Below are 26,383 nucleotides of genomic sequence, written 5' to 3' on the forward strand. Positions count from 1 at the left end.
ATAAATATATCCGTATGCAATTTCACAACTATAAATTTTTCAATAAGTATATACATATTATAGCTTTACAATTATACATAGCATAATATATGCATAATACAATGCAAGTTTCGCTATTTAATTCTGTACATCTTAGAAAATGTAATAATTCTTATTTTACAGACTGAACTGTTATTAAATACAATAAAAATCATCACTCTTACACATAATAATTTCCTTACAATAACTAATATTAAAAATACAATTTCAGTTGATTATTAAACTTTAATGCTAACGTTTTCTTCTCTTTCACGTATTCCTTCCTACTCTTGTAACTTATAAATATGTATACTTACCTGCCTTACGTGAAAAACAATAAAAAATCTAAGCAAACAAATATAGTTTGGTCATATAATTGAAAATAACATCAATATAAATACCGATGTATCAGGTATAAAAAGTTTGTGAAATTCTAATATTAGAATGGTGCATAAATAATTTCAATCGTTAATCAAAAAGTCTGCAGACCCTATAAAAGTAAAATTATTTATGCACTCCCCTAATATAATTACAAATTTGAGTAAAGCCAATAAAAGACCTACTCGTGTCTTCGGCAGCAACGAAGCACATGGTGTGTATATTGGTTTATTGAATTTTTTTATAACATTGTAACGCGCCGCAGATTTTTATTACAGAGGTAGGTATTGATAATACGACGATAACTTAAACAACTGGTGTATTGACATGAGAATGTGGAAGTTGGACGGAGTGATGCGAAGTAGGCAGTGACAATAAATGTCCGCGTTCCATTTCATTTACTTCTTGCTGTTCTGTTCCTCCTATTGAACCAGTTGAACGTGCAAGGCTATTGCGTTGTCTGCACATGTATGGTGTTTCTCCTGGGGAAGGAGTTTCACGACCCTATTCAAAAGTTTATATAATATCAATTCTTGTCAGATAAAAATATGAGCGACACCTATATTCGGAATTAAAATTCAATTAAAATACATGTATTATATTACCAATAATAACATGGAATACAGAAAAAAGAGAAATTATTTTTATTTGGTTATTTGGTGAAAGGAATTATATTCTATGGGGCTGAGGTCTTTTAGGCAAAATGAGAGAGTAGAGCTGGAATTAAAATATATCAAGTGAGGCCAATGATTAATACAGTTAATATATAATGTAAGACAAAGATTGCTTTTTACAATGGGGTATAATAATATCAATTATATAATAATTATTATTATTGCAAAGTGAAAGTGGAACGAATCTTGATATTTCATTAGTGTTTCAAAGGAATAATGTTTCATTTATAATTTCACATAAACAATGATTGTTTAATTTATGTGAAAATTGAAGTATAATTCTTAAACGGCAATTAGTAAAAATTACCTATAACTGTATTTGAATCTGATTTAATAGCTTCTAAGCATCGTCCAAGACATTTTGATTTAGAGGAGGCAGAACAGGGATTTGTATCTCTCTTCGAGTTAGACTAGAAGCGACGGAATAGAATTTAAATCATAGCAAATTATACCTACTAACACATAGAACACATACCTGTTTAGAAGGACCACAACATGTTGCATGATTACAAGGCTTATCAGTCTTCGGACAGTCTAATACACAATCTTCTGTTGGTGTTTCCTTAATTTCACTATTAGACTGGTACTATAATGTTATTAATAAGATATAATTATTGATCATTTCAACAGAATAAATACTTATTCGCGTGTGATAGTACAATGTCTTGTGTTATAATTTAATTCTCTAATGATTATTTTCTAACTTTTATTTATTATCATTCAGAGTTAAAAAAAAAATAATAATTTGTTAGATGATTTAACGTCGCAAGTCTTATAACTGTTTATATCAATGTTTATAAGACTATATACTCACATCAATAAATTCTGGCTGTATGGTAGTAGAGTGTATGCCCTCATTGTGGAAAAATTCTTTAACTTGCTCTGCAATCTTCATATACTCTGATAGATTTCTACATCTTATGTGCGCTGAAGCAATGATACGATCACCAGCTAATTGCCATACATGAAACTCATGCACAGCTAATACACCATCAACATTTTCTAACAGTCTTTGTTGAATAGCATCAACCTAAAGAAAGACAAAAAAGGATTATCTCCAGAATCGTCAGCCTCTACTTAATTACGTCAATGGATGTAATATTATTAAAGGTGAACAAAATTACCTGAATATGAGTTGGTACAGTTTGTAATAAGATCAATGCAGATTCTTGTAAGAGCGGCCACACTGATCGTAAAATGAGAATCACCAATAAAAGTGAAAGAGCTGGGTCGATATAAAATCTGTAAAACAAATTAATATTATAAAATTAAATGAGATAATATTATTGATTGAACATTTTATTGCAATATAAAATGTTTTGGTGTTAGGAGAACCGTGGGAGAACCTGAGAGAGCCTAGGAAGAGCCAGGGAATATCAGGAGATTCAAGAAAGCTACTGTGAACCTAGGTAGATCTACGTTCTGCGAAACGAATATCTACCCTCTTAAATATACGAATTTTATAATTACAGAAATTCACGCTGGACTTGGAAAAATCGCCCCGCGCTAAATGTATTCACGAGACATAAATCACAATCACAGTGCCATACGGTGGATATAAAATGATTTATTCAATTTAATAAAAATGAATTAATGTAAATAAGGAGCAAATCTACATATAAAAATTGCACTGAAATGATAAAGTTATTATAAGCAAAATAGTAAAACACAAACAATATATTTATGATTAATTAGCTTCATTTATATTAAAAATAATCTAAAACTAGCATGTATATATCTAGAAGATATAAATAAACATTTCGCAAACCGTAATAAAAAATGAATGCACTTACTTCCACATGTATGCTTTTCGCATTCGGTTTTTCTCTTGAGACGGCTATTGACGAGCCTGTAAAGAGGTTTGTGCATTTAGGCCTATTTTCATTCTCAAATGAATTCTTTTCAAATTTTATACAATAATTAAGTTTCAGATTAAGTATATCTTAATCTAATTTCGCGAACCACCCTTAGAAGAAATAGTAATCGAGTAAAAAATAATCTTGCATGCAAAAACACATCAAATATTTTTACTTAAAATAATCAAGTTTGAAAGATCTTCATTCAAGTATGTTACTTAAGAAATAAAGAAAGGATTCGAAGCGTAAATCTACAATTTTAAGAAAGTTTTGTTTAATAATAAAATGACTTTAACCCGTATATAACAATGAAAACATCTGAAATGTGCAAGCTAAATAAAAAAGAAAAATGTTAAACAATTCAAACATAGAATATAACGAACAACATTTAGATACATGCGAAGTTATGCTTTGCTTGTATATAATATATTGCTCTTTACATTTTTTTTCGTTTTGAAATTTCGAGTAATACGTACAAAATACGTATTTCTTTTAAGAAGTATTAAATAACTATTAAAATTAAAGTAAAATTATTCTGATCAAAAATTGATATATTTACTGCAAGATTCTCTAATATTATAATATTAGAAAAAGCCATTTGAGCCCTCAAAAATAGGCCGAAATGCATAAACTTTCTCTTTCTTACATCGGACAAAAGTCTTCGATAAAAATTTATTGAAATTAAATCGCCGATTATTTGCTTGAATAACTTTTTATAGCTCTGTGAATATTAAAATTAATAATGAATATTTTAAACAGAGTAGAAGAAAAATATACAAAAATTGTATACTTCGATGAGAAGTGTACATCTCCCAAATCGTTCTTCTCATATTTTGTACTTAAAAAATCATTCTACACCCTTTTGCAATTTATAATAAAATATATAAAACTCCATAAGAAACCTTTGTTAGATGTTGCAAAACAAAATATGTATATAATATTTGTTGAACATCCAATTATGGTTTGGTAATAAATTAACCGAGTTTTCGTTAGTAAAAATATTTCGCCTTATAATAGAAACGCACGAAGAAGTAGTATGTACAAAAATTCTCAAAAGTAGCAGATAAATATTGTTTTCCACAATATTTTAAATCTTTGTAAAATATTAAACAATGTGTAAAATTATATGTTACTTAATTTTATATAAAAAATTAGTTACCTGTATTCCCATTTCGTCAGCCAAACAATTAATGCAGATACTATTACAATAACAGATCCTAGGGCATCAGAGAGTACATGAAGAAATACGCCACGCATATTCATCTGACTTGCATCATGTGAATGACCATGTGTCCTTTTCACTTGAGGCGTTGATGGCCTGTAAGCTTCATCATTTTCATTGTCATCTGTCCCAACTAAAGTACTCAGTCTATTATGACTTCGAGATATACCATGTGAATGGCTATGAGCATTTCCGTGTTCTATAAGAAAAAATTGGTTCAATACAAACTGATAAACGCTTTCTCTTTAAGCTTACCATAAGCTTACCATGAAATAAACATAACCCAATGATATTCACTAACAAACCAAGTGCTCCAACTGCCACTAATAATTTAGCTTCATGTATTTCTTCTACTTCAATAAATCTTTTACATGCCTCCACAGTAATACTGAAACACAATGCGACTAAAAATACAGCATTTACCAATGCCCCTAAAACTTCAGCTCTGGCCCAGCCAAACGTATTCTTAGACCATTTCTTTGGTGACATCTGAAAAAATAAAATAAAGTTATTAGAATAATATTTTTAAAATACTCTTACAAGTATTAACAGAGAGAAAAAAAAGGTACCGCAAAAAGGTAAAACCTTTTTATATTTCATTGATTACATTATAATTCTGGTGTATTTATAAACAAGTGAAAACGTAAAAATTAAATTATCGTCATATCTTACGGAATTAACATAGATTTTCCCCTTTTTATTGATATTTTACGAGAGATAAAAAAGGGATAGAGAAACAAAGAAGAAACTATGGGTTTTGTATCCGGTTTAGAAAACGATAGCAGAACAATGTCCCGATAAAACTAATTATCAGACTTGTACTGATAATGAATTAAAAGATAATTTTTCGAAGCCTAAATATAATTGATCGACTCTTGCAGACTATGATATCAAGAGAAGGAAAAGATTAGAATAATTGATCGACTCTTGGAGACTATGATATCAAGAGAAAGAAAAGATTAGAATAATAATCGGAATTATTTGATCTGATAACACAAATGATATGATAGAGCAGTGAACAATAATTTTCTTATATCATACTCACTGATAAGAATATGATTGCCGAAAAGTAGCTTATCTTATGTTGTGTATACTTTAAAATATACGGGCTATTTCAAAAGAGATGTACTCATTCTGAAGGAATTTCAAGAATTTATCTTAACTCGCTTTCCAAAACGTTCAGAAAGTAATTAGTAAAAGAAAACTCACTTTAAGCGCATTAACGCTACTGTGGCCCATACCACAAATTAGATATACTTCGTATATAAGACATGTGAATCAAATGCATCAGCTCATAAAAGGATATTAAAACATTCTTCTGAAGCAATATCACCTATACAGCAATAACTGAAGCAATCCTTTGTCACACGATAATTCCTTTAAAGCTTTATAAATACCCTTTACCAACACTATTATAAATATAGCCCGTTCAAAATTAATTAACCAATCAAGATGGCTATTGAGAAACACATTTCGTTATACAGGATGTCTCATACAACTGGGCAAAGATAAAATTCTAAAGTGGTGAAAGATAGAAAAGAAATTAAATGATGTCGAACGGAGTGCATTCGCTGACTCCGGAAGTGAAGACGCGCTAAAGATTTCAAAGTCAATTTCCTTTTTTTAAATGAAATGGTATATATTTTTTAATGCTAATCAATGCATCTTATTATTCTTTATAAAAAGCATTAAGGTACTTTAATCGAAAATACAATAGTTCAAAAGATATCTTAGGGAGAGACAGGGAAAGACTCGAGGTCTCTCCCTAGGATAATTTTTTAATCTTTGAATTTTTTACCCAAGTCCCTTAATACTTTTTTGTACAGAATTGAAATACGCTTCGATTGACGTATCGTGAGATACAAAATTCCAATAAAATTTTTTAAAGATTTCGAAATATCTTTATTTTTTTTTTTATGGAGTTTGGTACTTTGCTACATATCAATCGAAGCGTATTTTAATTCTCTACAAAAAATTATTAAGGTGCTTGGGTCGAAAATTCATTAGTTTAAACAATATAATTAATTTTAAATTAATTTTTTTTATATTTTACTGTTAATAATCGGAAAGATATTTATTTAATAAATATCTTGTAAGTATATGATTGCATCTATTGTGCGTATTAAAGCTAAGATAAATAAACATCTTGATACACCAGCCAATGTAATCAATGAACATTATCACTTTAGTTAAATGCTATAGTACATCATTCTAAACACTTCAAGAAACTGATATTAATTAAAAAGTACTTACCTTTACGGAAAGAAATGCAACAACTAAAGCTGCTACATCAGATAGCATATGAAAACTATCAGCTATTAAAGCCATAGAGTTAGTCACATAGCCCACTACTATTTCTACCAAGAAAAATAGAGCAGTGAGCCATAACATCGTTAAAAGGCGGCACTTCTTTCCGGTGTAACGACCCATAGTGTTTTTTGTACCTAAAAGTACAGCAATGTATCAGAATAAGTGGACACTATAAAAAAAAAGGCTTATATTTTGTAACAGTTATTTGAAAATACAAATATTTACAATAAATAAAATCAAATCTTAGTAATGATACTTTATCTATTGTACCATAATATACCTTATCTATTGTACCATAAAGTCTAAAATGAAAGACTTTATTAATCTGATTTTTAGTAATTATAAATAGTTACTACATATTACAAATTATATTACTTGAAGACAATTCCACATCAAATACAAATAGAAAAATAAAATTTTATTAAATTCTGAGCATGAGTCATTTGTATATTTAATAATAAAATACGTTTCTATTGCTTTTAGACAATAAAACGTAAAAGGTAATATAGTTGTGATGCACAATTCTATGAACATAAATAAATTTAATAATAAAGAAATGTAAAATAATAACTGAAAATATAAATACAAAGTTATGAATTGTATAAAGGTTATTTGCTTTATGTTTGTATAGTTTATTGAATAATTATGAACATAATAACATATACTTACGTGTATAATAAAGTATTAAAATTCTTGAAACAATGTATCAAAACTGCATCAAGTAACACCGATATAAACTATTTATGGACATGTTACACAGTATTGATGTATATCCACAATTACAAAGACATATTACACTAGTAATGAAAGACATTGGATTCTTTCTGAATGTTTCGAGACATATCCATTTTAATTCATTCCTGACAAAACCACGTGGGAAAATAAAATACACTTGATCCTCACACTTAATTCCACAGTTCGATAGAAATCTTACACAGCATTACGTTACAATTACCATTGACAAAGTAACGACATAGATAGATGACCAAACTCCATCATACTTTTTTTTAAGTACCAACAGTTCTTCTAATAATACATTGTTCTGAAGTTGACTAGCAGAATGCACCTTTTTTCCTCTTTTAAATGGATCTTATCTATAATAACTGTTACTTACATATTTTGTCATTTAAAAAATTGTTTTAAAATACATATTTTTATAAGAAATCATGTTTAAAATTTATTTACACATCGGCATACTTTTTCTTATAAATCTAATAAAATAAATGAATATTCCCGTACATATGTATCACTCTTTTTACTCACGTCTCGATGACTTAAAATAATAGTGTTTATTAATTTTTCAACAATTGTTAAATTAATTTTAACAATAATAATCAACATTCAAAACAAAGGATTATTCTGATTCACTTATTGTTTGAAGAGTGATTTATGATTCACCGACCATTGATTATATATTTATTTGTATGTATACCGTAGTTCACCAGAGTCCATAACTGCCACTAACTGCGAAAAGACCAGTTTTCGTTCTTTGCGCTTCTCCAGTACGCATCTTCGCCCTGATTGGCGATACTCCCAAACGAAGTGGAAAGCGATTAGCAGAGAGCTCGCTGCGTTCCCCCACCATCTTCCAACATGCGCGTCGCAGTTATGGACTCTGGTGAACTGCGGTATACAGTCAACCCTCCTATAACGCGGTACTCTCAGAACGCGGTTTCCATATAACGCGGAGCTGAAAATGCGACAGCCCTCCTATAACGCGGTACTCTCAGAACGCAGTTTCCATATAACGCGAAGCTGAAAATGCGACAGCCCTCCTATAACACGATACTCTTACAGCGCGGTTTCCGTCAACAGCATCACAGTTCAGTGTTATAAACTGTGTTTATGAACTTTTGAAGTTTACTTATATGCATTGTTCATTGTGATTAGAAAAATTACACTAATTACATTTGCATTCTTCTAATTTTGGATTGCTTAGCTCCCTATAGAGAGGTTTTAGTGGAGTTAGAAAAAAAAGCTACAATCGAAAACCAATATGAAGATGCGCCAAGTGAGGAAGACATTTTGCCTATTAAAAGAAGACGAGTTAGGCGACTCATATTATCTGACAGCGAGGATGAGTGTTGAAAGATTAAATTTTACAAAAGTCTTTCTTGTTTTTGTTGGAAAACAGTTTTTCAGTTTAGTTTTGGTATCATTTCTTTATATAAACTCTTCAATTCAATAAAAATAATTTATAATTTATCTTGTCCTTATTGGTCTCCATATAACGCGGTACGAATAATGTGATTTGTACTAATTCTGCGTTTCTTATAGCGCGGTTTCCATACAACGCGGTAGACGGTTTCCATAGAACGCGCTACGAATTAGCCTGGTTTGTACGGTTAAATCCGAGTTTCTTATAGCGCGGTTTCCATATAACGCGGTACGCACTCACCGCGTTATAGGAGGGTTGACTGTACATACATATGTCATTTGTTCAATAATGAGATGCTTTTTTTTATTATTTTCAGATTATAGAAAATTTGTTGTCCTAATATTTTCAATAACTTTAAAATTATTTAAAATCATTCTTTTGTATAAGTTTACATAGCTTTTGAACTGTGAAATTTTAAGTATTGTTACACTATTGAATAAATATTTGAAAAAATTATAAGTATGGAAAAAATATGTAATCAACCAATCAAAGCACTTCATTTCTTCCCTGTAGTTTCCTATTTACTATGCTTACCAAATTCTCAAAATTTAATTTCTAAAAATTCTGGTAACAGTGTATATGTAGTTCACCAACTACATTTATGATGATTTGTGAACCGTGTTTATGTACATGGTTTGACGTTTAAATTTTATAAAGCATTATTAATTAAATGTATAAACAATATGAGGTTTATAATATATAATTAATAAATATAAGGAATTCGCAAGATTACATTTCCAAAATGAATTTGACAGTTGCTTTGAAGTTTTATATTACACGAATGACAGAAGAAAGTGGACCTGGTATGAAGGTTCTTTTGATGGATAAACAAACGGTAAACTGGTTTCTGTTTAAACAGTTAATTATATATAATATTTGTTAATATTAAAGTGACTAAATGTTTGTATATATTGTTACAATGAAACTATATGAAACAACAAAAAGAGTTGAGTTCCTACCCTATCTCTTGATATTTATATTTTGTAATTGATATAATTGCAGACAAGTATAGTAAGTTTATTATACAGTCAATCAGAAATATTTATGAAGGAAGTTTATCTGTTTGAGAGAATTGATGCAAATACACGTAATGAGGGTTTAAAGCATTTAAAGTGTATAGTTTTCATAAGACCAACAAAAGAAAATATTGAGTATCTTTGCAATGAACTACGATGTCCTAAATATGGCACCTATTATATTTGTGAGTGTTGCTAATGAATCCTTATTTTTGGTTTTTTTTTTGCTCATATTGCAATGTATTCTTTTTTAGATTTCAGTAATATTATTGCAAAGGCTGATGTTAAACTTCTGGCTGAAAGTGATGAGCAAGAAGTTGTGAGAGAAGTCCATGAATACTATGCAGATTATTTAGCTATCAGTCCTCATTTATTTTCACTTGGAATAACTGGATGCTCACAAGGTAATAAATTTTCTATAATTAAAACTGTTATTTCTAAAACTGTACTATTAAATTTGAAATAAAAATTATAATTATTTAATTTTTTTTCTTTTTCATTTTTTCATGAAGGTTTATTATGGAACCCAGTGCATTTGCACAGAACCGTTTTAGGCATAATTTCTGTCCTATTATCAATTAAAAGATGTCCCTACATACGATACCAGTGCAGCTCTGAAATGGCAAAAAGATTAGCGGAAAAAATACGTGAAGTATTGAGTAAGGAATCAAGTTCATTTGAATTCAGACAAGATTCTAGTCCGATTTTACTGATACTTGACAGAAGAGATGATCCTGTTACTCCTCTATTGAATCAGTGGACTTATCAAGCAATGGTACACGAATTGTTAACTATCAACAATAATCGTGTTAATTTGTCGCACGTTAAAGGTATTTCAAAGGAATTAAAAGAAGTTGTTCTCAGTGCAGAACATGACGAGTTTTATACAAATGTAAGAATATACTGCATTTCATTAATAATCGTGCATAATATTATTAAACTAAAGCGAATGATTTTAACAGAATTTATATCTTAATTTTGGTGAAATCGGACAAACGATAAAAGAACTGATGGATGAATTTCAAAAGAAGGCTAAAAAACATCAAAAAGTCGAAAGCATAGCCGATATGAAAACTTTTGTTGAAACTTATCCATTGTTTAAAAAGCTTTCGGGAACTGTATCAAAACATGTAACCGTAGTTGGAGAACTTTCTTCTCTTGTGGAAAAACATAATTTATTACGAGTATCGGAATTGGAACAAGAGCTTAGTTGTCGGAGTGATCATTCCATGCAGGTATAATTAATTTTGCATGCTCTGTTATTTGTTGCTTATAACAACCATCAATATTTTCTATTGATTTTATGACAGCTGCAACAGATAAAAGAACTTATTAATAATCAACAAATCCGGGAAATCGATTGCGTACGATTGGTAATGCTTTACGCACTCCACTACGAGAAACATGCGAATAATGATATCAGTGGTCTATTAAATTTATTGAAAAATAAAGGGATTTCCGAAAAGTACATTAAGGTACGTTAAAATTAATGTAATTTTAATTGAAAATTTAATAAATATTTTGTAATTAATTACTTCGAAATAAAACTTCAGCTTGTGTATAACATATTAGAATATAGTGGAATCAATGCAAGACAAAGTAATTTATTCGATCGTGAATCAGTAGCTAAAATTACCAAAAAATTATTCAAAGGATTAAATGGGGTAGACAATATATACACCCAACACTCACCTTTGTTAAATGAAACACTTGAAGATTTAATCAAAGGAAGATTAAGCTTACAAACATTTCCGTATCTTGGAAATACAATGGTATCGAAAAGGTAAATTTTATACTGTTGCAGAAAATCTGGAGAAAAGAATGTAGTGTTCGTGTAAACATAATATTAAGATAAAAATACTTACTAATAATAGCTATCTATAACAGGCCACAGGATATCATTGTTTTCATGATCGGGGGAACTACCTACGAAGAAAGTTTAAATGTTTATAATTTAAATAAACAAAATCCAGGGATAAAGATTATATTAGGTGGTACCACTATTCATAATTCCCAAAGTTTCTTCGAGGAAATTCAACAAGCAACAACAGGTATCCTATCGAAATACAAAAATAATAACAAATAGAACATTAAATGTACATATTTTTGATCAACATATTTATTTATACAATTTTATGATCATAATTAATTATTACGTAATAATATTCTTTGATAATAATTACAATTTACTGATAAAATCAAAGAAAAATTGTAGAAACAAAAAATAAAAGTTATATTAATGTTATACTTAAAACTTGTCTTTTTAATGAACTGGTTTTATATCTCCCGAATTCTTATTCATCCTCAACTGTACCCTCTGCACGTATTTCCGTTATTTCATTCCTCTTTACCGATACCTTCAAAACACAAATAACTTTTTCAATGTTAATACACGTATAAATATTATTTAATTATAACTAAAATATTATTATACATAAATATTTGCTGGAGAGAATATCTCAGCTTTCATTATTAATTACTGTTTATTGAAATGCTATCTTATTTTTACGTACATGTAATTTCTTCTTATTTTAAATAGAAGACCATAAATGCAGGAAAAACTCAGAACTCATTAACTAATTATATTTCTTAAAACGAATTCTCGCCAGCTTCCATTTCTAAAAACATTTACATACATAACAAACAATATCATTTATTTCCAATGTTTTCGATCTTGGATGCCTACACATTCTTCGCATAAATTTCAAATACGAAATACGTACTATTAACATTTTAAAAATGGACAAATGAAATCTTTTAATAACTATTCATTATTTATTATTTACAATTATTAGTTAATAAAACTGAACAAATGGAAACATGTATGGAATATATGTATATTTATAATGCACACTATTTGAAAAGAAATTAATTACATAAACATTATTGAAGTAAACTTAGGGTGAACTTTTGAAAGCCAATAAGTACATATCACACTACCAAGCTTGAAAATATTAAACATATCTTTAATCATAATGTAACACATGGTTCTAAACAATTATTGAATTTTTATTATCTAAACTATCAATTTCTTTGTATGAAAAAAATTTACCTTTAAAATTCCAGTTGAAAGTACATAAGTTGTCATCACTACAACAGTAAAAAGTCCAGCAAGGATTTGATTTCTTCTTTTATGAGGGTAATCATTATTTGAACTAGTTTTCATATTTTGAGCATTTTCTTTGGCTTTATATTCTTGACATTCACTGCTGAAACATCTTTCCGATATACGCGTTATGAACGTTACTAAATTTTTGCAGTTCTTTAAATGATTTTGTAAAGCTGGATTAGGTAAAGGAACTTTAAGTAATGGTGCCAAATAAGAATATACAATGGCATCTAGTATGGTAGGTTCTGAACCAAAAAAATAGTTTGAATCTCCAAGACTTGCAGACAATATTGCTAAACATTTTTGGGCTTCAGAATATACCTGTTATGTATGTTTAATATTATTGTAATTTCTCTTATATATGTAATATATTTTAATATTTGAATGATTATTAAATTCTTAATATAATATGCTATACTTAATTTTGTATGGTATGTTAATATTATATACCTCACTCAATACTGATAAATATCAATTCAATTTTATGAAAGATACAGATATTGTATTTAGATTATACAGATTATATAGATATTATATTAATAATCTATATAATCAATATAAAATTGTTGTACATCATTACCTTATTTTCTATAACAGCCATGTCATCTTCTCTGGGATACAAGGTTTCAAACATAGCACGTGCTTCTTGTTCAAATTTTGATGGATAATAAAAATTAAATGGGAAAGGTATTGCTTTACAGTACCATGGTCTTATTAATTCATTTACATTTCTTTCATCCACCCACCTAAAGATATAAATGTTATAAGTATTTACAAGATACATTATTTATATTTCATCCTATAAATTTTCACATTACTAATAGAATCAGTACATACCAAATGAACTGTAATGCTGGATATAATTTTTGTTGCAACATTGTATCATAAGCTACTATTCTTGCACATTCTTTTCTCTTTAATGTGAATTCTTTGTTGTAATGATTTTCTCTAAGATAGTCTATTATATCTTTAACCTTATCTAATGTGATGTTATTACTTTTGAATACAGGTAATCTGCCATTGGGAGTTTTGAATACATTACTAGACTTATTTACTTTTAAAGCTATATTATTAAATTTAGCATAAACCTAGAAGAAATGAGCGAACATCATGTAATAATATATTCTAGGAATTATAGAATATACAAGTAATATAATTTCTTTTATAAATTAGAAAGATCCATATAAATATAGAAAAAAAATATATAATAATTAATAGTTTACAATAAATATTCTATAAATGAGAATATTAAGTTTACATCATAACCTGTATTCAAAGTACATACCAAAACCTGCAAACACTCTCGGTCTATTGATGGTAAACCCCAATCACCTTTCCATATATTTAATTCAGATTGCTCCATTTTATCATAAATTTAAACAAATGATGACTTATTCATAAATTAGATATTAATTCCACGTGCTACTTCTTACTGTGTAGTAAACAAACAGATTTTTTTTATCACCGTTCAACCGGATATTGGACTTTTATAGATACTTTTAATATATAATACAATAATTGAATTAAACTGGAAAAGCATACTTTGGCGTTATTAAATAGTCAATTGTTCAATTAATGATGAAAATACAATATACATTCTTTTATTCATTTGTTTTAAGAAATACTAAAAATTATTTTTTATTTATAGCCAACCTCAAATAACTAATTTAAAACACTATGCATTAAACTGCACAAAATATTACAAAAAATTAATTTTCTGATAAAAAATTCAACACAAAATATCTCAGAAACAAAATAAATATAGATATACCACAGTTCACCAAAGTCCATAACTGCGACGCGCAGGTTGGAAGGTGGTGGGGGAACGCAGCGAGCTCTCTGCTAATCGCTTTCCACTTCGTTTGGGAGTATCGCCAATCAGGGCGAAGATGCGTACTGGAGATGCGCGAAGAACGAAAACTGGACTTTTCGCAGTTATGAACTCTGGTGAACTGCGGTATAAATGATTGCATGAAAGTACTCATGTATCGTGCTATTTGAATTGAGCATGGTAGCACAGCCTTCCCTAGAGAAAATAGTGATGTTCTGGGTTTCAGCCCTGGCCCTTCCGTGGAATTCCCCGGTTTCCAAGTTCTCAGTTCCCGCTTTTCTCTGTTAGTTTCCAATCCCCAGGACTCCCGCCCATGAAGATTTGTATACTTTTATGGGAATTAATAAATCATCACAGCTTACTATTCTTAATACTGTTTATCATAAACCGAATGATGTACAGAAATTAATGACTGTCATTCTGTGCAAAGAGCTTGATCTCATCATAGAGTACCTACTTATACATTTTTTAAGATATTCACTATGAAAAATTTGCTTATCCAGATATATTAATAATCATGTATTACATTTCAAACGTAATACCTAAAAACGTATGAAAAAAAAAATTATATACCACTAAAACTTACTAATATTTTGTCTACTGTATGTACATACATACAAAATCATAAGTTAATATACATATACATATATTTAATATATATATACAGTCATACTTTATTATTTATTCCTTTCATAAATTTCATTATCAATTATGTAATAAATAACTGAACCGTCAATAAAATTTGTTAAGAAGTTAAAGCTTCAATCCTACATTATAAAATTATGCGTATTTTTTTCTTAACTTGGGTTTGCCTAACTTTTTATAACGTGCTTGATTCATACGAGACATTAACGTGTATATAAGAGGTAAACAAAATATTAGTAAATATATCTTTAAAAATGATGGAAAATGAAATGCAAAGTTCCAAGCATTTGGTAAAGATATAGTAAATTTCTGTGTTTCTTCAAAATATGGAATATTTCTCAGTATTATGATACCTTCACAAAGAAAACCCAATGGATATAATGGCATCCAAATTGTATATCTCAACCATGTTAAAAGTGGAAGTTCTATTTTTAATAATTGAGTAATGTAATATGGATATCTAAATATTTCCACTGTACTCCAAACAAGTAAAAGATAAGAAACAACTGGTTTTGTTTGCATTCGTGGTTCAGCTTCGATCATACAAAATAAAATAAATGCTCTGCCTCCAACTTGTACAAATGACATAAGTGTACTACTTTTAGTATACCCAAATAACGAATGCATAACTTCTAGAAATTGTAGAAGTTGTATAAATTTCATTGCATTCCCAACAGCTGCATATGTTTCTTTCACACAAGCTAAAATAAAAAAATTTTATAATTATATTACATTGATTATTATTTAAACTTTCATTTAACTGATATATTTGCCAACCTGGTCCATCTCTTGAATATATTATTCCCATTACAGTATGGATATACGAAAAACCAACAAACTGACACAGATTGTAAATGATTAAATACGCCAACTTGAAATTTTCTAAATAATAAATAATAACAAATTAATATCGCGATTTAAAGCGTGATTAAAACATTGATCATAATATGTATTTTATGATATAGTATACCTTTTCTATAACCAAATTCTTCTTTATGGAGTTTATCATACATCCCAGGGTAATCATTACAGATATCTCGTTTTTCATCTTCATTATCCTCTAAATCTTCACTTGTCCATTTATCAAAATCAATTTTCAACCACGATGGCTTTTGTGGTTGACTAGTTAATCTAGGCCACCATGCAGGGGATCTCTTTTTTAATGTAAAATCAATCTGCCGATTTATTACTTTAAAATTACTTTCCTGCAATATTTTATACAAAAATTTGCCATTTAAATACATAACACAGTCCTGATTTTAATAATGAGTAAATTCACTACTCTATTTATAATTGTTATTATATTTGTACTTAATCAGTTAAGTCTTACAAATTTTATATTAAAACAACAGAAATTTTGTAATTACAATTACAGAAATTACATTTATATTAATAACAATAACATTACCTCTGAGTCAATGGATGAATGTAAGTCGAGATTAAATCCATACTTATTAAGTCCTCGAGCACCTTGCCCATAAGCAATAACTCTTAATGTTTTTTCATCCAAATCGACATTAACATCCTACAAAATATAACTACTGTAGATCTATGAGTAATAAAATATACATGTATTACAAATTACATACCTTAACATCAGTTAAATCTACCTTTAATGTTACTTGATTTTCTGTTTGAGCCCAATGTACAAACGGAGTTAACATATTTGCCATGGTTTTATTTTATATTTTTGAAAATATTGGGCTTTGCTATGTTCCTTTTACATACAATTAGTTAATATTTTACAAATTTGGCTCTAACTTATGCCAATGTAAAACTCTTAAATCTCTTTTTTAATAATATGCGCCATAATTATTAATAATTATATATAAATTTATCGATAGTGTAAGGTATTAATAACAAATTGTTTTTTATCAACTAACAAGTTATCAACTGGCCGGGACCAGTGACTACTTGTCTCCGTATGGCTCTGTAGTCACTGCCGGGACTGTCGCAGTTCACCTGAGTTCACCAGAGTCCATAACTGCGACGCGCAGGTTGGAAGATGGTGGGGGAACGCAGCGAGCTCTCTGCTAATCGCTTTCCACTTCGTTTGGGAGTATCGCCAATCAGGGCGAAGATGCGTACTGGAGATGCGCGAAGAACGAAAACTGGACTTTTCGTAGTTATGGACTCTGGTGAACTGCGGTATAGATATATATTTCACTCATTCGTGACTAACTTCATATGACACATATATTTACTTATATATATCATATGTACATACAAAACACAAACATTTTCTTAAATATTTTGAGTTAAAACAATAAATATTTGTTAAAAGTTTTTATGATTTATCTAAAATTACATAATTCAAAATTAAATGTCTTTGTTGTTTTATATACTATCTGTTTAAAACTTTTTATTAGCATCTATCAGTAGAAAAACAATCATTTTTGCCAGAGCATGTACATACTATAAAGTTTATTAAAATAAAGCAATGATTTAAAGTGAAAAGAAAACATGATAATTACTTTAAGATAACTAATATTTAAAGTGTATGGGTAAATTATTAATAATTAATAATTATTATAAAACAACACTGATTGGTCAATGTTGCTGATACCAAAAGCAGTTCAATACATACATCAGTGACTGTTACATACATACAAACTATATATAGTATATAAAGCATATAAAGCATATCATATTCGATACGATAAGGTTATAATCATGTATAGGGAAATTTATTCTAACTGATTTTAACTGAAGGAAGCGATATATATTTTTACTATCTAAAGAGACTAATGATTAGGCATTTTTATACACGTTGACTTGCGCGTACTCATACTTGTTAGATAGTATATATAGGAAGTGCTGTGGGTCAGACACATGAATGTAATACATGTGATACTGTCGAGTTGACAGTTTAATTAATTAAATAAAAAACGTTAACTATCTTTAGTGCACATGCTAGCGATCGATCGTTTGAAATATTGTAAAGTAATTTATTTTTTGTTCAAACGCATGTTTTATAATGATTTGAAAAAACATAATTTTTTATTGATTCAACGTTTAGTCACGCTCATATTTTAAGGTTAAAAGGTAATTCAATTATATTTTATATCAAGTTGTATCATATTGTAACTATATTTAAATTCCAATAACATACCTTTAATATTGTATAATGAAGATACATTCCATTTAATGTGTTTTATATACATTTCTTTCAATAAACTAAATATAAAATAATTTTTTTGTATATTTAAATACATTCATGTGACTTAGTTTCACGTGCAATTAGATAACATAAGGTTGAAGAATGGTAAATGACATATTTATGTTATATTTTACCATTACCTATGTCTTCACATGAAAAGTAAAGTTATATAAAAATTCATATTATTGAAAAAATGGTAAAATAATTACACATATTGAACATAAATACATACACATATACATATATCAATAATGTTACATCAATAGTAATTTTTATACCGATTTCTTTACTTAATTTCTTCTTAGTACAATATTGGTATGTTTTATTTGAAATACATAAAGTAGTATACATTTTAATAAATACTATGATATTATAAGAAGAAAACAGAAACAAAGAGTTTTATTAACATTAATATTAACAAATTTTTCATAGTAAATATATAAAATAAGAAATTATTAGAATGTTTTTATTTTTCTGTAGTCATAACAGTATTAGTAATAGTAATTAGTTGCTGGTGCAGATTGGCTAATGCAGCTTGACAATGGTGCGAAGAAAAGTAGATCGAAAAACAAGCAATGCTTCTAATATGGGTATTACCAATAATGTAAAGAATTTTGATGGCAATTTTATTTACACGGATAGCAGAAGCACAATGAGTGCTACTACAGTGGTACCAGTTTCACAACTTAAACATAAACAATTTAAAGGCTTATTAAAAGAACATCTGCCCATTTCAGGAAAAAGGACAAACATGGTATATGATGTACCTATTCTGCAGATATTTTGTGTTACTTTTTATTACATAAATTTAAATCATACTTAATTGCATGTAGAGTTATTGCTGCATAATTTATTAATTTAATGTTAATAATATTAATTTTGTTTTTAGTAAATTAACAAAAGCATAATATAATAATTTTGTTTATTAATACACATATATATCATAAACACAAAGCTAATAATCATCTTTTTAAAAAACTATTTTATACTGCAAATTGTAGTCACATTAATAAATAAATAAATAAATAACTTTGCACTTATTTTTTTTATAAACTAGGAATGAAAGTACAGCATGAAAATATTACAATATGTTTTTGATATTATGTAATATTACTACTAATAAATTAGATTTTTAAATATTATTAATACAGATGAAATATGTACTAGTCTTCATTTTTAATTGTATAAGAACATATATGTATACTTTTATACTTGCAATCTTTTTAGTTTTGAGCAAATTTTTTTATAGAATTGTACATTGCACGTGAAACTTGTAGTCAGTATCACAAAATGCTAAATATTTATACAATATATTCTTAATAACATTGATTGTAATTTTATGTTATTTATATTTAGTTACCATTTTTCATTTTTAACATTGCTTTATTATTGTTTTTCAATTTCATTGATAAGAAACAATAGTTAGAAGTATATGTTTTTCAACAATTGATGCTAATAAAAAAGAATAAAAAATTGATTTATTAAAGCTATGCAATTCTTATATTACTTACTTTACAATATAACTAATTTGGTATACTAAAATTGCTTTAATTTATGTGCAGAATAGTGAACTAGGAAATATCATGTTGGAAAATACCACTGCCATTCGACGTGTAAAGGATTCAGCTCCTGTTAATGGTGCTCAACAAAATATTGAACAGAAAAAGTTATCTGCACCATTTTCAGAAGAGCCAAATAATTTAAATAATGAATCTCATATAGATTCAGAAAGTTTAACATTATGGCAGCATCCAATTACTACACTAAACTACTTTTTCCGAGAACTTTTTAGTAATGTATTCAGCTTAGGAAGAAAAGCATTACATCACAGAAGAATAGTATGGAGTATAGTATCAATAACTGTATTGATTCTGATATTAAACAGAATTTCTGGTCCACATCAACAGGTACATTTTGATATGCATTTGGAATATATTAGAGTATATCGTTTTGCTTGTTTGATGTAAAAGCCAGTTTTTATATGAAATAATACTTTCTTATTTTCAGGTTTTAAGAGCATGGGAGACAAAAATAATTTGGTGGCTGTATTGGATAGGTTTAGGTGTTCTTTCTAGTGTAGGTCTTGGTACAGGCTTACACACTTTTGTACTTTATCTAGGACCACATATAGCAGCTGTTACTATGGCTGCATATGAATGTGGTGCTCTTAACTTTCCTGAACCACCATATCCTGATCAAATAATATGTCCAACAACAATTGATCCAATGTGGACTGCAGGAATATTAAATATTATGAGAAAAGTACGTATAGAAGCTATGCTTTGGGGTGCTGGTACTGCACTTGGTGAATTACCACCATATTTTATGGCGAGAGCTGCTCGAACTAGCAGGCACAATAATAGAGATGAAAAGTTTGATCAGGAAGATTTAAAAGAATTAGAAGCTTTAGAGGCTTTAGAAAATGGCGAAAATGTATCGCTACTAATACGTATAAAACTGACTATGAAGCATTTTGTACAGAAAGCAGGTTTTTGGGGAATTCTTGCTTGTGCTTCAGTAAGTGAAAATTATTCCTTAAAATGCTAATTAATAAAGACATATATATCGAACGAAGAAATATAATTTTAACACAAGAAACTATTTCTAGATTCCTAATCCATTGTTTGATCTTGCTGGTTTAACATGTGGTCATTATTTAATTCCTTTTTGGACATTCTTCGGTGCTACACTCATAGGAAAAGCTATTATAAAAATGCATATTCAGCAACTTGCAGTGATTATAGCTTTCAATGAAGAACTTCTAGATAAATTTATCAAATTATTAGCAATTGTACCATACGTTGGTTCAAAGTTTCAGGAACCATTGAAAAAATATCTTATTGAACAGAAAAAGAAGTTACATGATAAAACATCAATGGTATGGTTTTCTTAATTGATATTCATCATGTTGTATGTAATATGTATGTTAATATCTATTTTATTTTCAGGATGGAACAACAACAATTTCATGGTTGTTTGATAAATTTGTAATGTTAATGGTATGTTACTTTTTGGTAACAATTATCCATGCATTAGCAAGAAATTATCACCGTAAACGAACCAAACGTACGGATTAAATATCAGTATATACAGCAAATGTAATGTAAATGTAAAATTCATTATAAAACAACGTACAGATGAAAATTGCTATTACAGCGCAATATAATTAAGGTATCTTGAATAATAATGTGGTCGATTTTTGAGGTGCACAATACTACTTTTGCAATATGAATAAATCGTAAATACTGAAGTAAGAAAAAAATTTAATTTTTATTTTAAATTCTAATTTTCTAGAATGCTTCAGAAACATTGGAATTATCTTCATATTTATAGATATGTATGTATATAAATATGTACATACATATATTAGGGAAGATTTATATGCATTGTGTAACATAATACGAGCATTTTACTTTTTCGTAATATTATTAAAGATATTACAATTTATAACTTCAGAATTGTTTATAGAATTTGTATTGTTAATAGCATCGATAATTTTGCTTAGAGTACAGTTTAAAAGACACAAATTTGCGTGCTTTTTATAAAAAAAATCATACGGATAATTATTTTAGGTATCCGTGATAGTTATGAAATACATACTTGTCAGCACTTTATGTGAATGAAATGAAAAAAAAAAAAGTTTCTATAACTTGGTATATGAAGAATATACATTATTTTTAAGTATTGATTAAAGTTTGTTTTTGTTTCTTCGTATCGTTTTCCTACTTTTTATACTCAAGAGTATAAAAAGTTGATTGCTTTGTAACTAGTTTCTTCAATATAAAATCAGGGATGTATATAATCAATTGTACGGTATTGTTAACTTTGAGACTTTTTTAGGGAACAAAATTAAAATGTTCGTTTGCATATATAAGAACATATTATGTAGCATCCTGGGCCGGATCCTTACTTTTGAATCGTTTTTTGTACGATTTAAAATTTGTTTATTATTTAACAATTATAGTATGTGTGATTAAATAATTTATTCTATTATTAAAAGACAGATACAACAAGTATTAAAATTTGATAACCTTAAGATATTAACATAAAGTAATTTTTTAATATTTCATAACACGTGGATTCGCCCCTGGTAATATCTGAATGAAAAGTAAAGTCATTTTTCATGATTTCATATAAATTATGAAGTTTTATGATAGATGAATATCAAAGTTGTTTATATGCAATCATCGTTTTTAACTGTACACCTTCATTGTTCACAAATATTTCTATCCTTCGTTGTAAAGCATTTATTGAATGGACATTGTTAGTTGTAATTTACACATTTTTGAAAATAGGAAATTAAATATGAATTAAAAATATATTCGTACATTTACATTCAAGTCTTTTTATTACTCTAATATTGATCCAAGAAAACATTCCTGATATTCACTTAATCAATATTTATCGTTTTTTTAAATTGCAGCCCAACATAATCTCCATGTTGCACATCATTTTATTTATTAATTTTTAATGTTGATCATAAAAATGGTTTTTCAAGATCTGAATGAAATGTAAAAATATAAATATTTATTTTAAGTTACTACGTATTTCCTTTAATATTAATATGATAAAGAGAAACAAATTTAGAATTGTGTATAATTACAACTTTGTAGACAAGCTATTCAATTATTTTAGATGCAAAAACGATATTTCTGCAAATGATGAGCGTATAAATATTAAATCATGTAATAATGTACGAAATATGTAGTTTTATTATTAATACAAGAAGTAAGAATTATATGGAAACATGAAAAATTACGATATTTTATAATGTATTACTGATATTTCCATATTTTCAATATATTAATAATTTATGTAAAATTTTTTCTTGATTCAAAGAAGATACTGAAGAATAATAAAAAATTAATTCAAATTGAATAGTTATTTTAATTTTAAATAACTTTCTTACCCTTTTTATATATTTGATAATTAGACCACGTTTATTACTTTCTGAAATAATATTAAAAAAGAGAATACAGTAATACCATTGATATATTTTACTTATTAACACGATAAATCGTAAATTTTAAATAGTTTCAATCATTTATTCTACATTTAATTTATAACTACATTTCGTAATTTATTTAACGGTACAAATGATCAGCATGAATATTGCTAGCAATTTCCGATTCCCATTTATCTCCATTGTTCAAAAGTTTTTCTTTATTATATAACATTTCTTCGTGTGTTTCTGTCGAGAACTCAAAGTTCGGACCCTAAATTGACATATATATATATATATAGTATTTTGGTATGTACATTAGTAAATATTAAGTAGCACATATATCAATGAAGCTATAAAAATGATTTGCACTTATAGATGGCAATATTACTATATAGTTTATTACCTCCACGATTGCATCCACTGGGCAAGCTTCTTGACAGAAACCACAATATATACATTTTGACATATCTATGTCATATCTTGTTGTACGACGCGATCCATCAGCTCTCTCTTCTGCTTCAATAGTGATTGCTTGTGCTGGACAAATTGCTTCACATAATTTACATGCAATACACCTTTCTTCTCCTGAAGGATATCTATCATAAATTAATCCTATGCTTACTTAATTCATTTACATTATATACATTTTATAATGTTATAATTCAGACAATACATTCTATAAACCTTAAAAATGTCATTAAACTTTGTTATTTCAAATACATTATATAAAAATATATCTCTGCATAATTTCATTACATTTCACTGTATGGAATACTTGTTCATATACTAATACCTTCTTAATGCATGTTCTCCTCTAAATCGTGGACTTAAAGGGCCCTTTTCAAAAGGGTAATTTATTGTTGCAGGTTCTCTAAACAATTGAGATAATGCAACTCCTAGTCCACGAATAATTTCTAAGAAAAATACTTTTTGAACTGTGTTATCACGAATATCATCCCATGTAGCTTCCTTTTGATCTCCATAAATATTATAATATTTACTTCGAGTCAAAGGTACGTTTAAAATCTTTGGAAGATCTTGAAACAGTTTTGCACCTGCAAAAATTATATTGCAATGAAACAGAATGAAATAATACATTACATAGGATATTCATTTAATCTGTCGTTACTAATTAAAATCGATAAATTAACTTTGTAGGTTATAATATACTTTTTGATGTGACAGGAATTGCGTATAAGAAATAAAATCACTCACTTCAATAATTTAAAAGACAAGAAACTTGTTATAAAATGAAAGTAATTGTTATTAAATATACCTGGCTGGATAACTTTAAGAGATGTCATCTTGGAATTTTAAGAATAAATCTAATGTAACCACTTTCTGCAATACATATAGTTTATATGTAATACATGCCGAAATCACGTGCAAACTAACAATAACTTGTTGGATACGTACTATAAAAAGTATTTTAACTTCTGACTCGTGTCAGTAGAAAGCGTAAAATATAATCTTACATAAGCCAGTGTCTATACCGTAGGTCACCAGAGTCCATAACAGTCCATAACACTGCGACGCGCAGGTTGGAAGATGGTGGGGGAACGCAGCGAGCTCTCGCTAATCGCTTTCCACTTCGTTTGAGAGTATCGCCAATCAGGGCGAAGATGCGTACTGGAGATGCGCGAAGAACGAAAACTGGTCTTTTCGCAGTTATGGACTCTGGTGAACTGCGGTATACAAATATGTACAAAAAGACTGTAACAGAGCACAGTGGTATGACAGTTATGCTTGTTTTACTAGTCCCTCTTCAACCACATCTCGCACTCACAATTGAAAAGACACAATTTTGACTACTCAACAATTTATTAATTTATTTATTAAAAACTGAGGAAGTTACCTACTTACTGGCTTATCATACGGTAGGCGGTAAATTGTCGAATAGTTTCCGCCGTTTTTGTAAAGATGGGGCTATGGGGGAAGTAGAGAGTATAACATCCTACCTTTTCGACGTCCGAAGACGTGAAGTATGAAGTCGAGCGAATGAGGCAGATGTGAATGAAGCAGAACGAAAACAATAACAGAGTATGACAATTCACAATTTGTACATATTTTCCAAAAATGGAACATTATTATATTATGCTGAGTGGAATAGGTTAAATAAATCTGGAATAACAAAAGAGGAGGTAATTGTTAGCGCAGTAGACAGTTATTCCTTTGAAATGATGTATCATTTTTAACCTCCGTTGCCGTTTAATATTTTGTATATGATCTTATTAAAATAAACTGATATTACATTAAACTTAATTCATTATTATATACCTTCTATAAATAAATACATACTGTTGTCAAATAAAATTGTATACATTTTAGGAAGCGAAGTTAATGTACGGAATGTTGTTTTCCATTAAATCATTCGTAAGTAAAATATCACCGTTGGATCCAAAAGAAGGATTTTTATATTATAAAACTAGCAAATACACATTGCATTATTTTGAAACTCCTTCAGGATTAAAATTTGTGTTAAACACTGATAATGCTACACATAATGCTAGAGAATTGTTGCAACAATTATATAAAGAAGTAAGTAAATGAATTTTAAACATTTCATTTATTTTATTAATCAATATTTGAATAAAAAGATCTTCAATAAACTTCGAAAAATTGTAAAGATATAAATTGAATACAATTCTTATAAAATTATTTAATAATTATTCTTACTTTATACGATTTTATAAAATGATTGTGCATAAAGCTATTTAAGTAATAATTTTCTTTTACAGGTTTACTTGGAGTATGTAGTAAAAAATCCGCTCTGCCAATTAAATGAACCAATTCAAAGTGAATTGTTTAAATTAAAAGTTGATGAATTATTTAAAAAATCTCCCTTATTTTTAAGCAGATCAATATAACTTAATACTATGTTGAAAAAATGTGTAATATATTTAAATACATGCACGATTTATAAAGCTATTTACGTTATAACTTTCTAAGTTTAATTCCATGATGCATCCATTATCAAATACTTACCACATAAAAGTATTCTTAGAATTTAAAGAAATATACAACTTATATTACATTCTGTTATATTTACGAATTTACATCC

At 28.2% G+C, this 26,383-nt stretch overlaps 6 protein-coding genes across 15 annotated transcripts; 3 read left to right on the forward strand and 3 right to left on the reverse strand.

The window, feature by feature from the left end:
- Positions 1–12: 12 nt before the first annotated feature.
- ZnT63C (solute carrier family 30 member 1) lies at positions 13–7,860 on the reverse strand. Of its 2 annotated transcripts, XM_034337596.2 has the most exons (9): positions 7,128–7,860; positions 6,402–6,592; positions 4,415–4,637; positions 4,086–4,347; positions 2,195–2,312; positions 1,885–2,100; positions 1,546–1,656; positions 1,378–1,480; positions 757–900 (listed from the first exon to the last, which is right to left on the reverse strand). In XM_034337596.2, exons 2-9 carry the CDS (start codon positions 6,576–6,578, stop codon positions 893–895), a joined length of 1,218 nt encoding a protein of 405 aa, XP_034193487.1. In that variant the 5' UTR covers positions 6,579–6,592; positions 7,128–7,860; the 3' UTR covers positions 757–892. The 2 variants fall into 2 exon arrangements, with proteins under 2 accessions (XP_034193486.1, XP_034193487.1); XM_034337595.2 differs by lacking the exon at positions 1,378–1,480 and having other exon boundaries at positions 13–900; positions 7,128–7,858.
- A 1,354-nt stretch (positions 7,861–9,214) lies between these two features.
- Vps45 (vacuolar protein sorting 45) lies at positions 9,215–11,718 on the forward strand. Of its 2 annotated transcripts, XM_034337592.2 has the most exons (8): positions 9,216–9,451; positions 9,619–9,817; positions 9,887–10,036; positions 10,145–10,524; positions 10,595–10,867; positions 10,943–11,107; positions 11,186–11,415; positions 11,520–11,718. In XM_034337592.2, exons 1-8 carry the CDS (start codon positions 9,359–9,361, stop codon positions 11,716–11,718), a joined length of 1,689 nt encoding a protein of 562 aa, XP_034193483.1. In that variant the 5' UTR covers positions 9,216–9,358. The 2 variants fall into 2 exon arrangements, with proteins under 2 accessions (XP_034193484.1, XP_034193483.1); XM_034337593.2 differs by lacking the exon at positions 11,520–11,718 and having other exon boundaries at positions 9,215–9,451; positions 11,205–11,409.
- A 15-nt stretch (positions 11,719–11,733) lies between these two features.
- Positions 11,734–17,344, reverse strand: LOC117610341 (metaxin-1). 4 transcript variants are annotated; one of them, XR_013062950.1, is made up of 6 exons: positions 14,027–14,690; positions 13,579–13,829; positions 13,322–13,487; positions 12,685–13,062; positions 12,146–12,250; positions 11,734–11,989 (listed from the first exon to the last, which is right to left on the reverse strand). XR_013062950.1 is itself a non-coding variant. In XM_034337598.2 (5 exons), exons 1-5 carry the CDS (start codon positions 14,102–14,104, stop codon positions 11,927–11,929), a joined length of 936 nt encoding a protein of 311 aa, XP_034193489.2. In that variant the 5' UTR covers positions 14,105–14,716; the 3' UTR covers positions 11,734–11,926. The 4 variants fall into 4 exon arrangements, 1 of the variants encoding a protein (XP_034193489.2); XR_013062949.1 differs by lacking the exons at positions 11,734–11,989; positions 12,146–12,250; positions 12,685–13,062; positions 13,322–13,487 and adding exons at positions 15,995–16,099; positions 16,188–16,422; positions 16,626–16,742; positions 16,828–17,344 and having other exon boundaries at positions 13,614–13,755; positions 14,027–15,918; XR_013062948.1 differs by lacking the exons at positions 11,734–11,989; positions 12,146–12,250; positions 12,685–13,062; positions 13,322–13,487 and adding exons at positions 15,995–16,099; positions 16,188–16,422; positions 16,626–16,742; positions 16,807–17,335 and having other exon boundaries at positions 13,614–13,755; positions 14,027–15,918.
- Positions 17,345–17,775: 431 nt separating this feature from the next.
- On the forward strand, positions 17,776–22,109 carry LOC117610407 (vacuole membrane protein 1). 5 transcript variants are annotated; one of them, XM_034337744.2, is made up of 6 exons: positions 17,776–18,262; positions 18,858–19,140; positions 19,940–20,284; positions 20,385–20,894; positions 20,986–21,255; positions 21,326–22,109. In XM_034337744.2, the coding sequence occupies exons 2-6, from the start codon at positions 18,919–18,921 to the stop codon at positions 21,452–21,454; spliced, it is 1,476 nt and encodes a 491-aa protein (XP_034193635.1). In that variant the 5' UTR covers positions 17,776–18,262; positions 18,858–18,918; the 3' UTR covers positions 21,455–22,109. The 5 variants fall into 5 exon arrangements, with proteins under 5 accessions (XP_034193635.1, XP_034193637.1, XP_034193636.1 ...); XM_034337746.2 differs by having other exon boundaries at positions 18,886–19,140; XM_034337745.2 differs by having other exon boundaries at positions 18,898–19,140.
- Positions 22,110–23,329: 1,220 nt separating this feature from the next.
- ND-23 (NADH dehydrogenase (ubiquinone) 23 kDa subunit) lies at positions 23,330–24,879 on the reverse strand. Its single transcript, XM_034337643.2, has 5 exons — positions 24,739–24,879; positions 24,599–24,663; positions 24,116–24,377; positions 23,726–23,918; positions 23,330–23,593 (listed from the first exon to the last, which is right to left on the reverse strand). The coding sequence occupies exons 2-5, from the start codon at positions 24,624–24,626 to the stop codon at positions 23,462–23,464; spliced, it is 615 nt and encodes a 204-aa protein (XP_034193534.1). The 5' UTR covers positions 24,627–24,663; positions 24,739–24,879; the 3' UTR covers positions 23,330–23,461.
- Positions 24,880–25,274: 395 nt separating this feature from the next.
- Bet5 (blocked early in transport 5) lies at positions 25,275–26,292 on the forward strand. Its single transcript, XM_034337644.2, has 3 exons — positions 25,275–25,463; positions 25,651–25,860; positions 26,061–26,292. Exons 1-3 carry the CDS (start codon positions 25,365–25,367, stop codon positions 26,187–26,189), a joined length of 438 nt encoding a protein of 145 aa, XP_034193535.1. The 5' UTR covers positions 25,275–25,364; the 3' UTR covers positions 26,190–26,292.
- The last annotated feature ends 91 nt before the right edge of the window (positions 26,293–26,383 follow it).

This window comes from Osmia lignaria, chromosome 11 (assembly GCF_051020975.1).
Source record: "Osmia lignaria lignaria isolate PbOS001 chromosome 11, iyOsmLign1, whole genome shotgun sequence".
Lineage (NCBI taxonomy): Eukaryota > Metazoa > Arthropoda > Insecta > Hymenoptera > Megachilidae > Osmia > Osmia lignaria.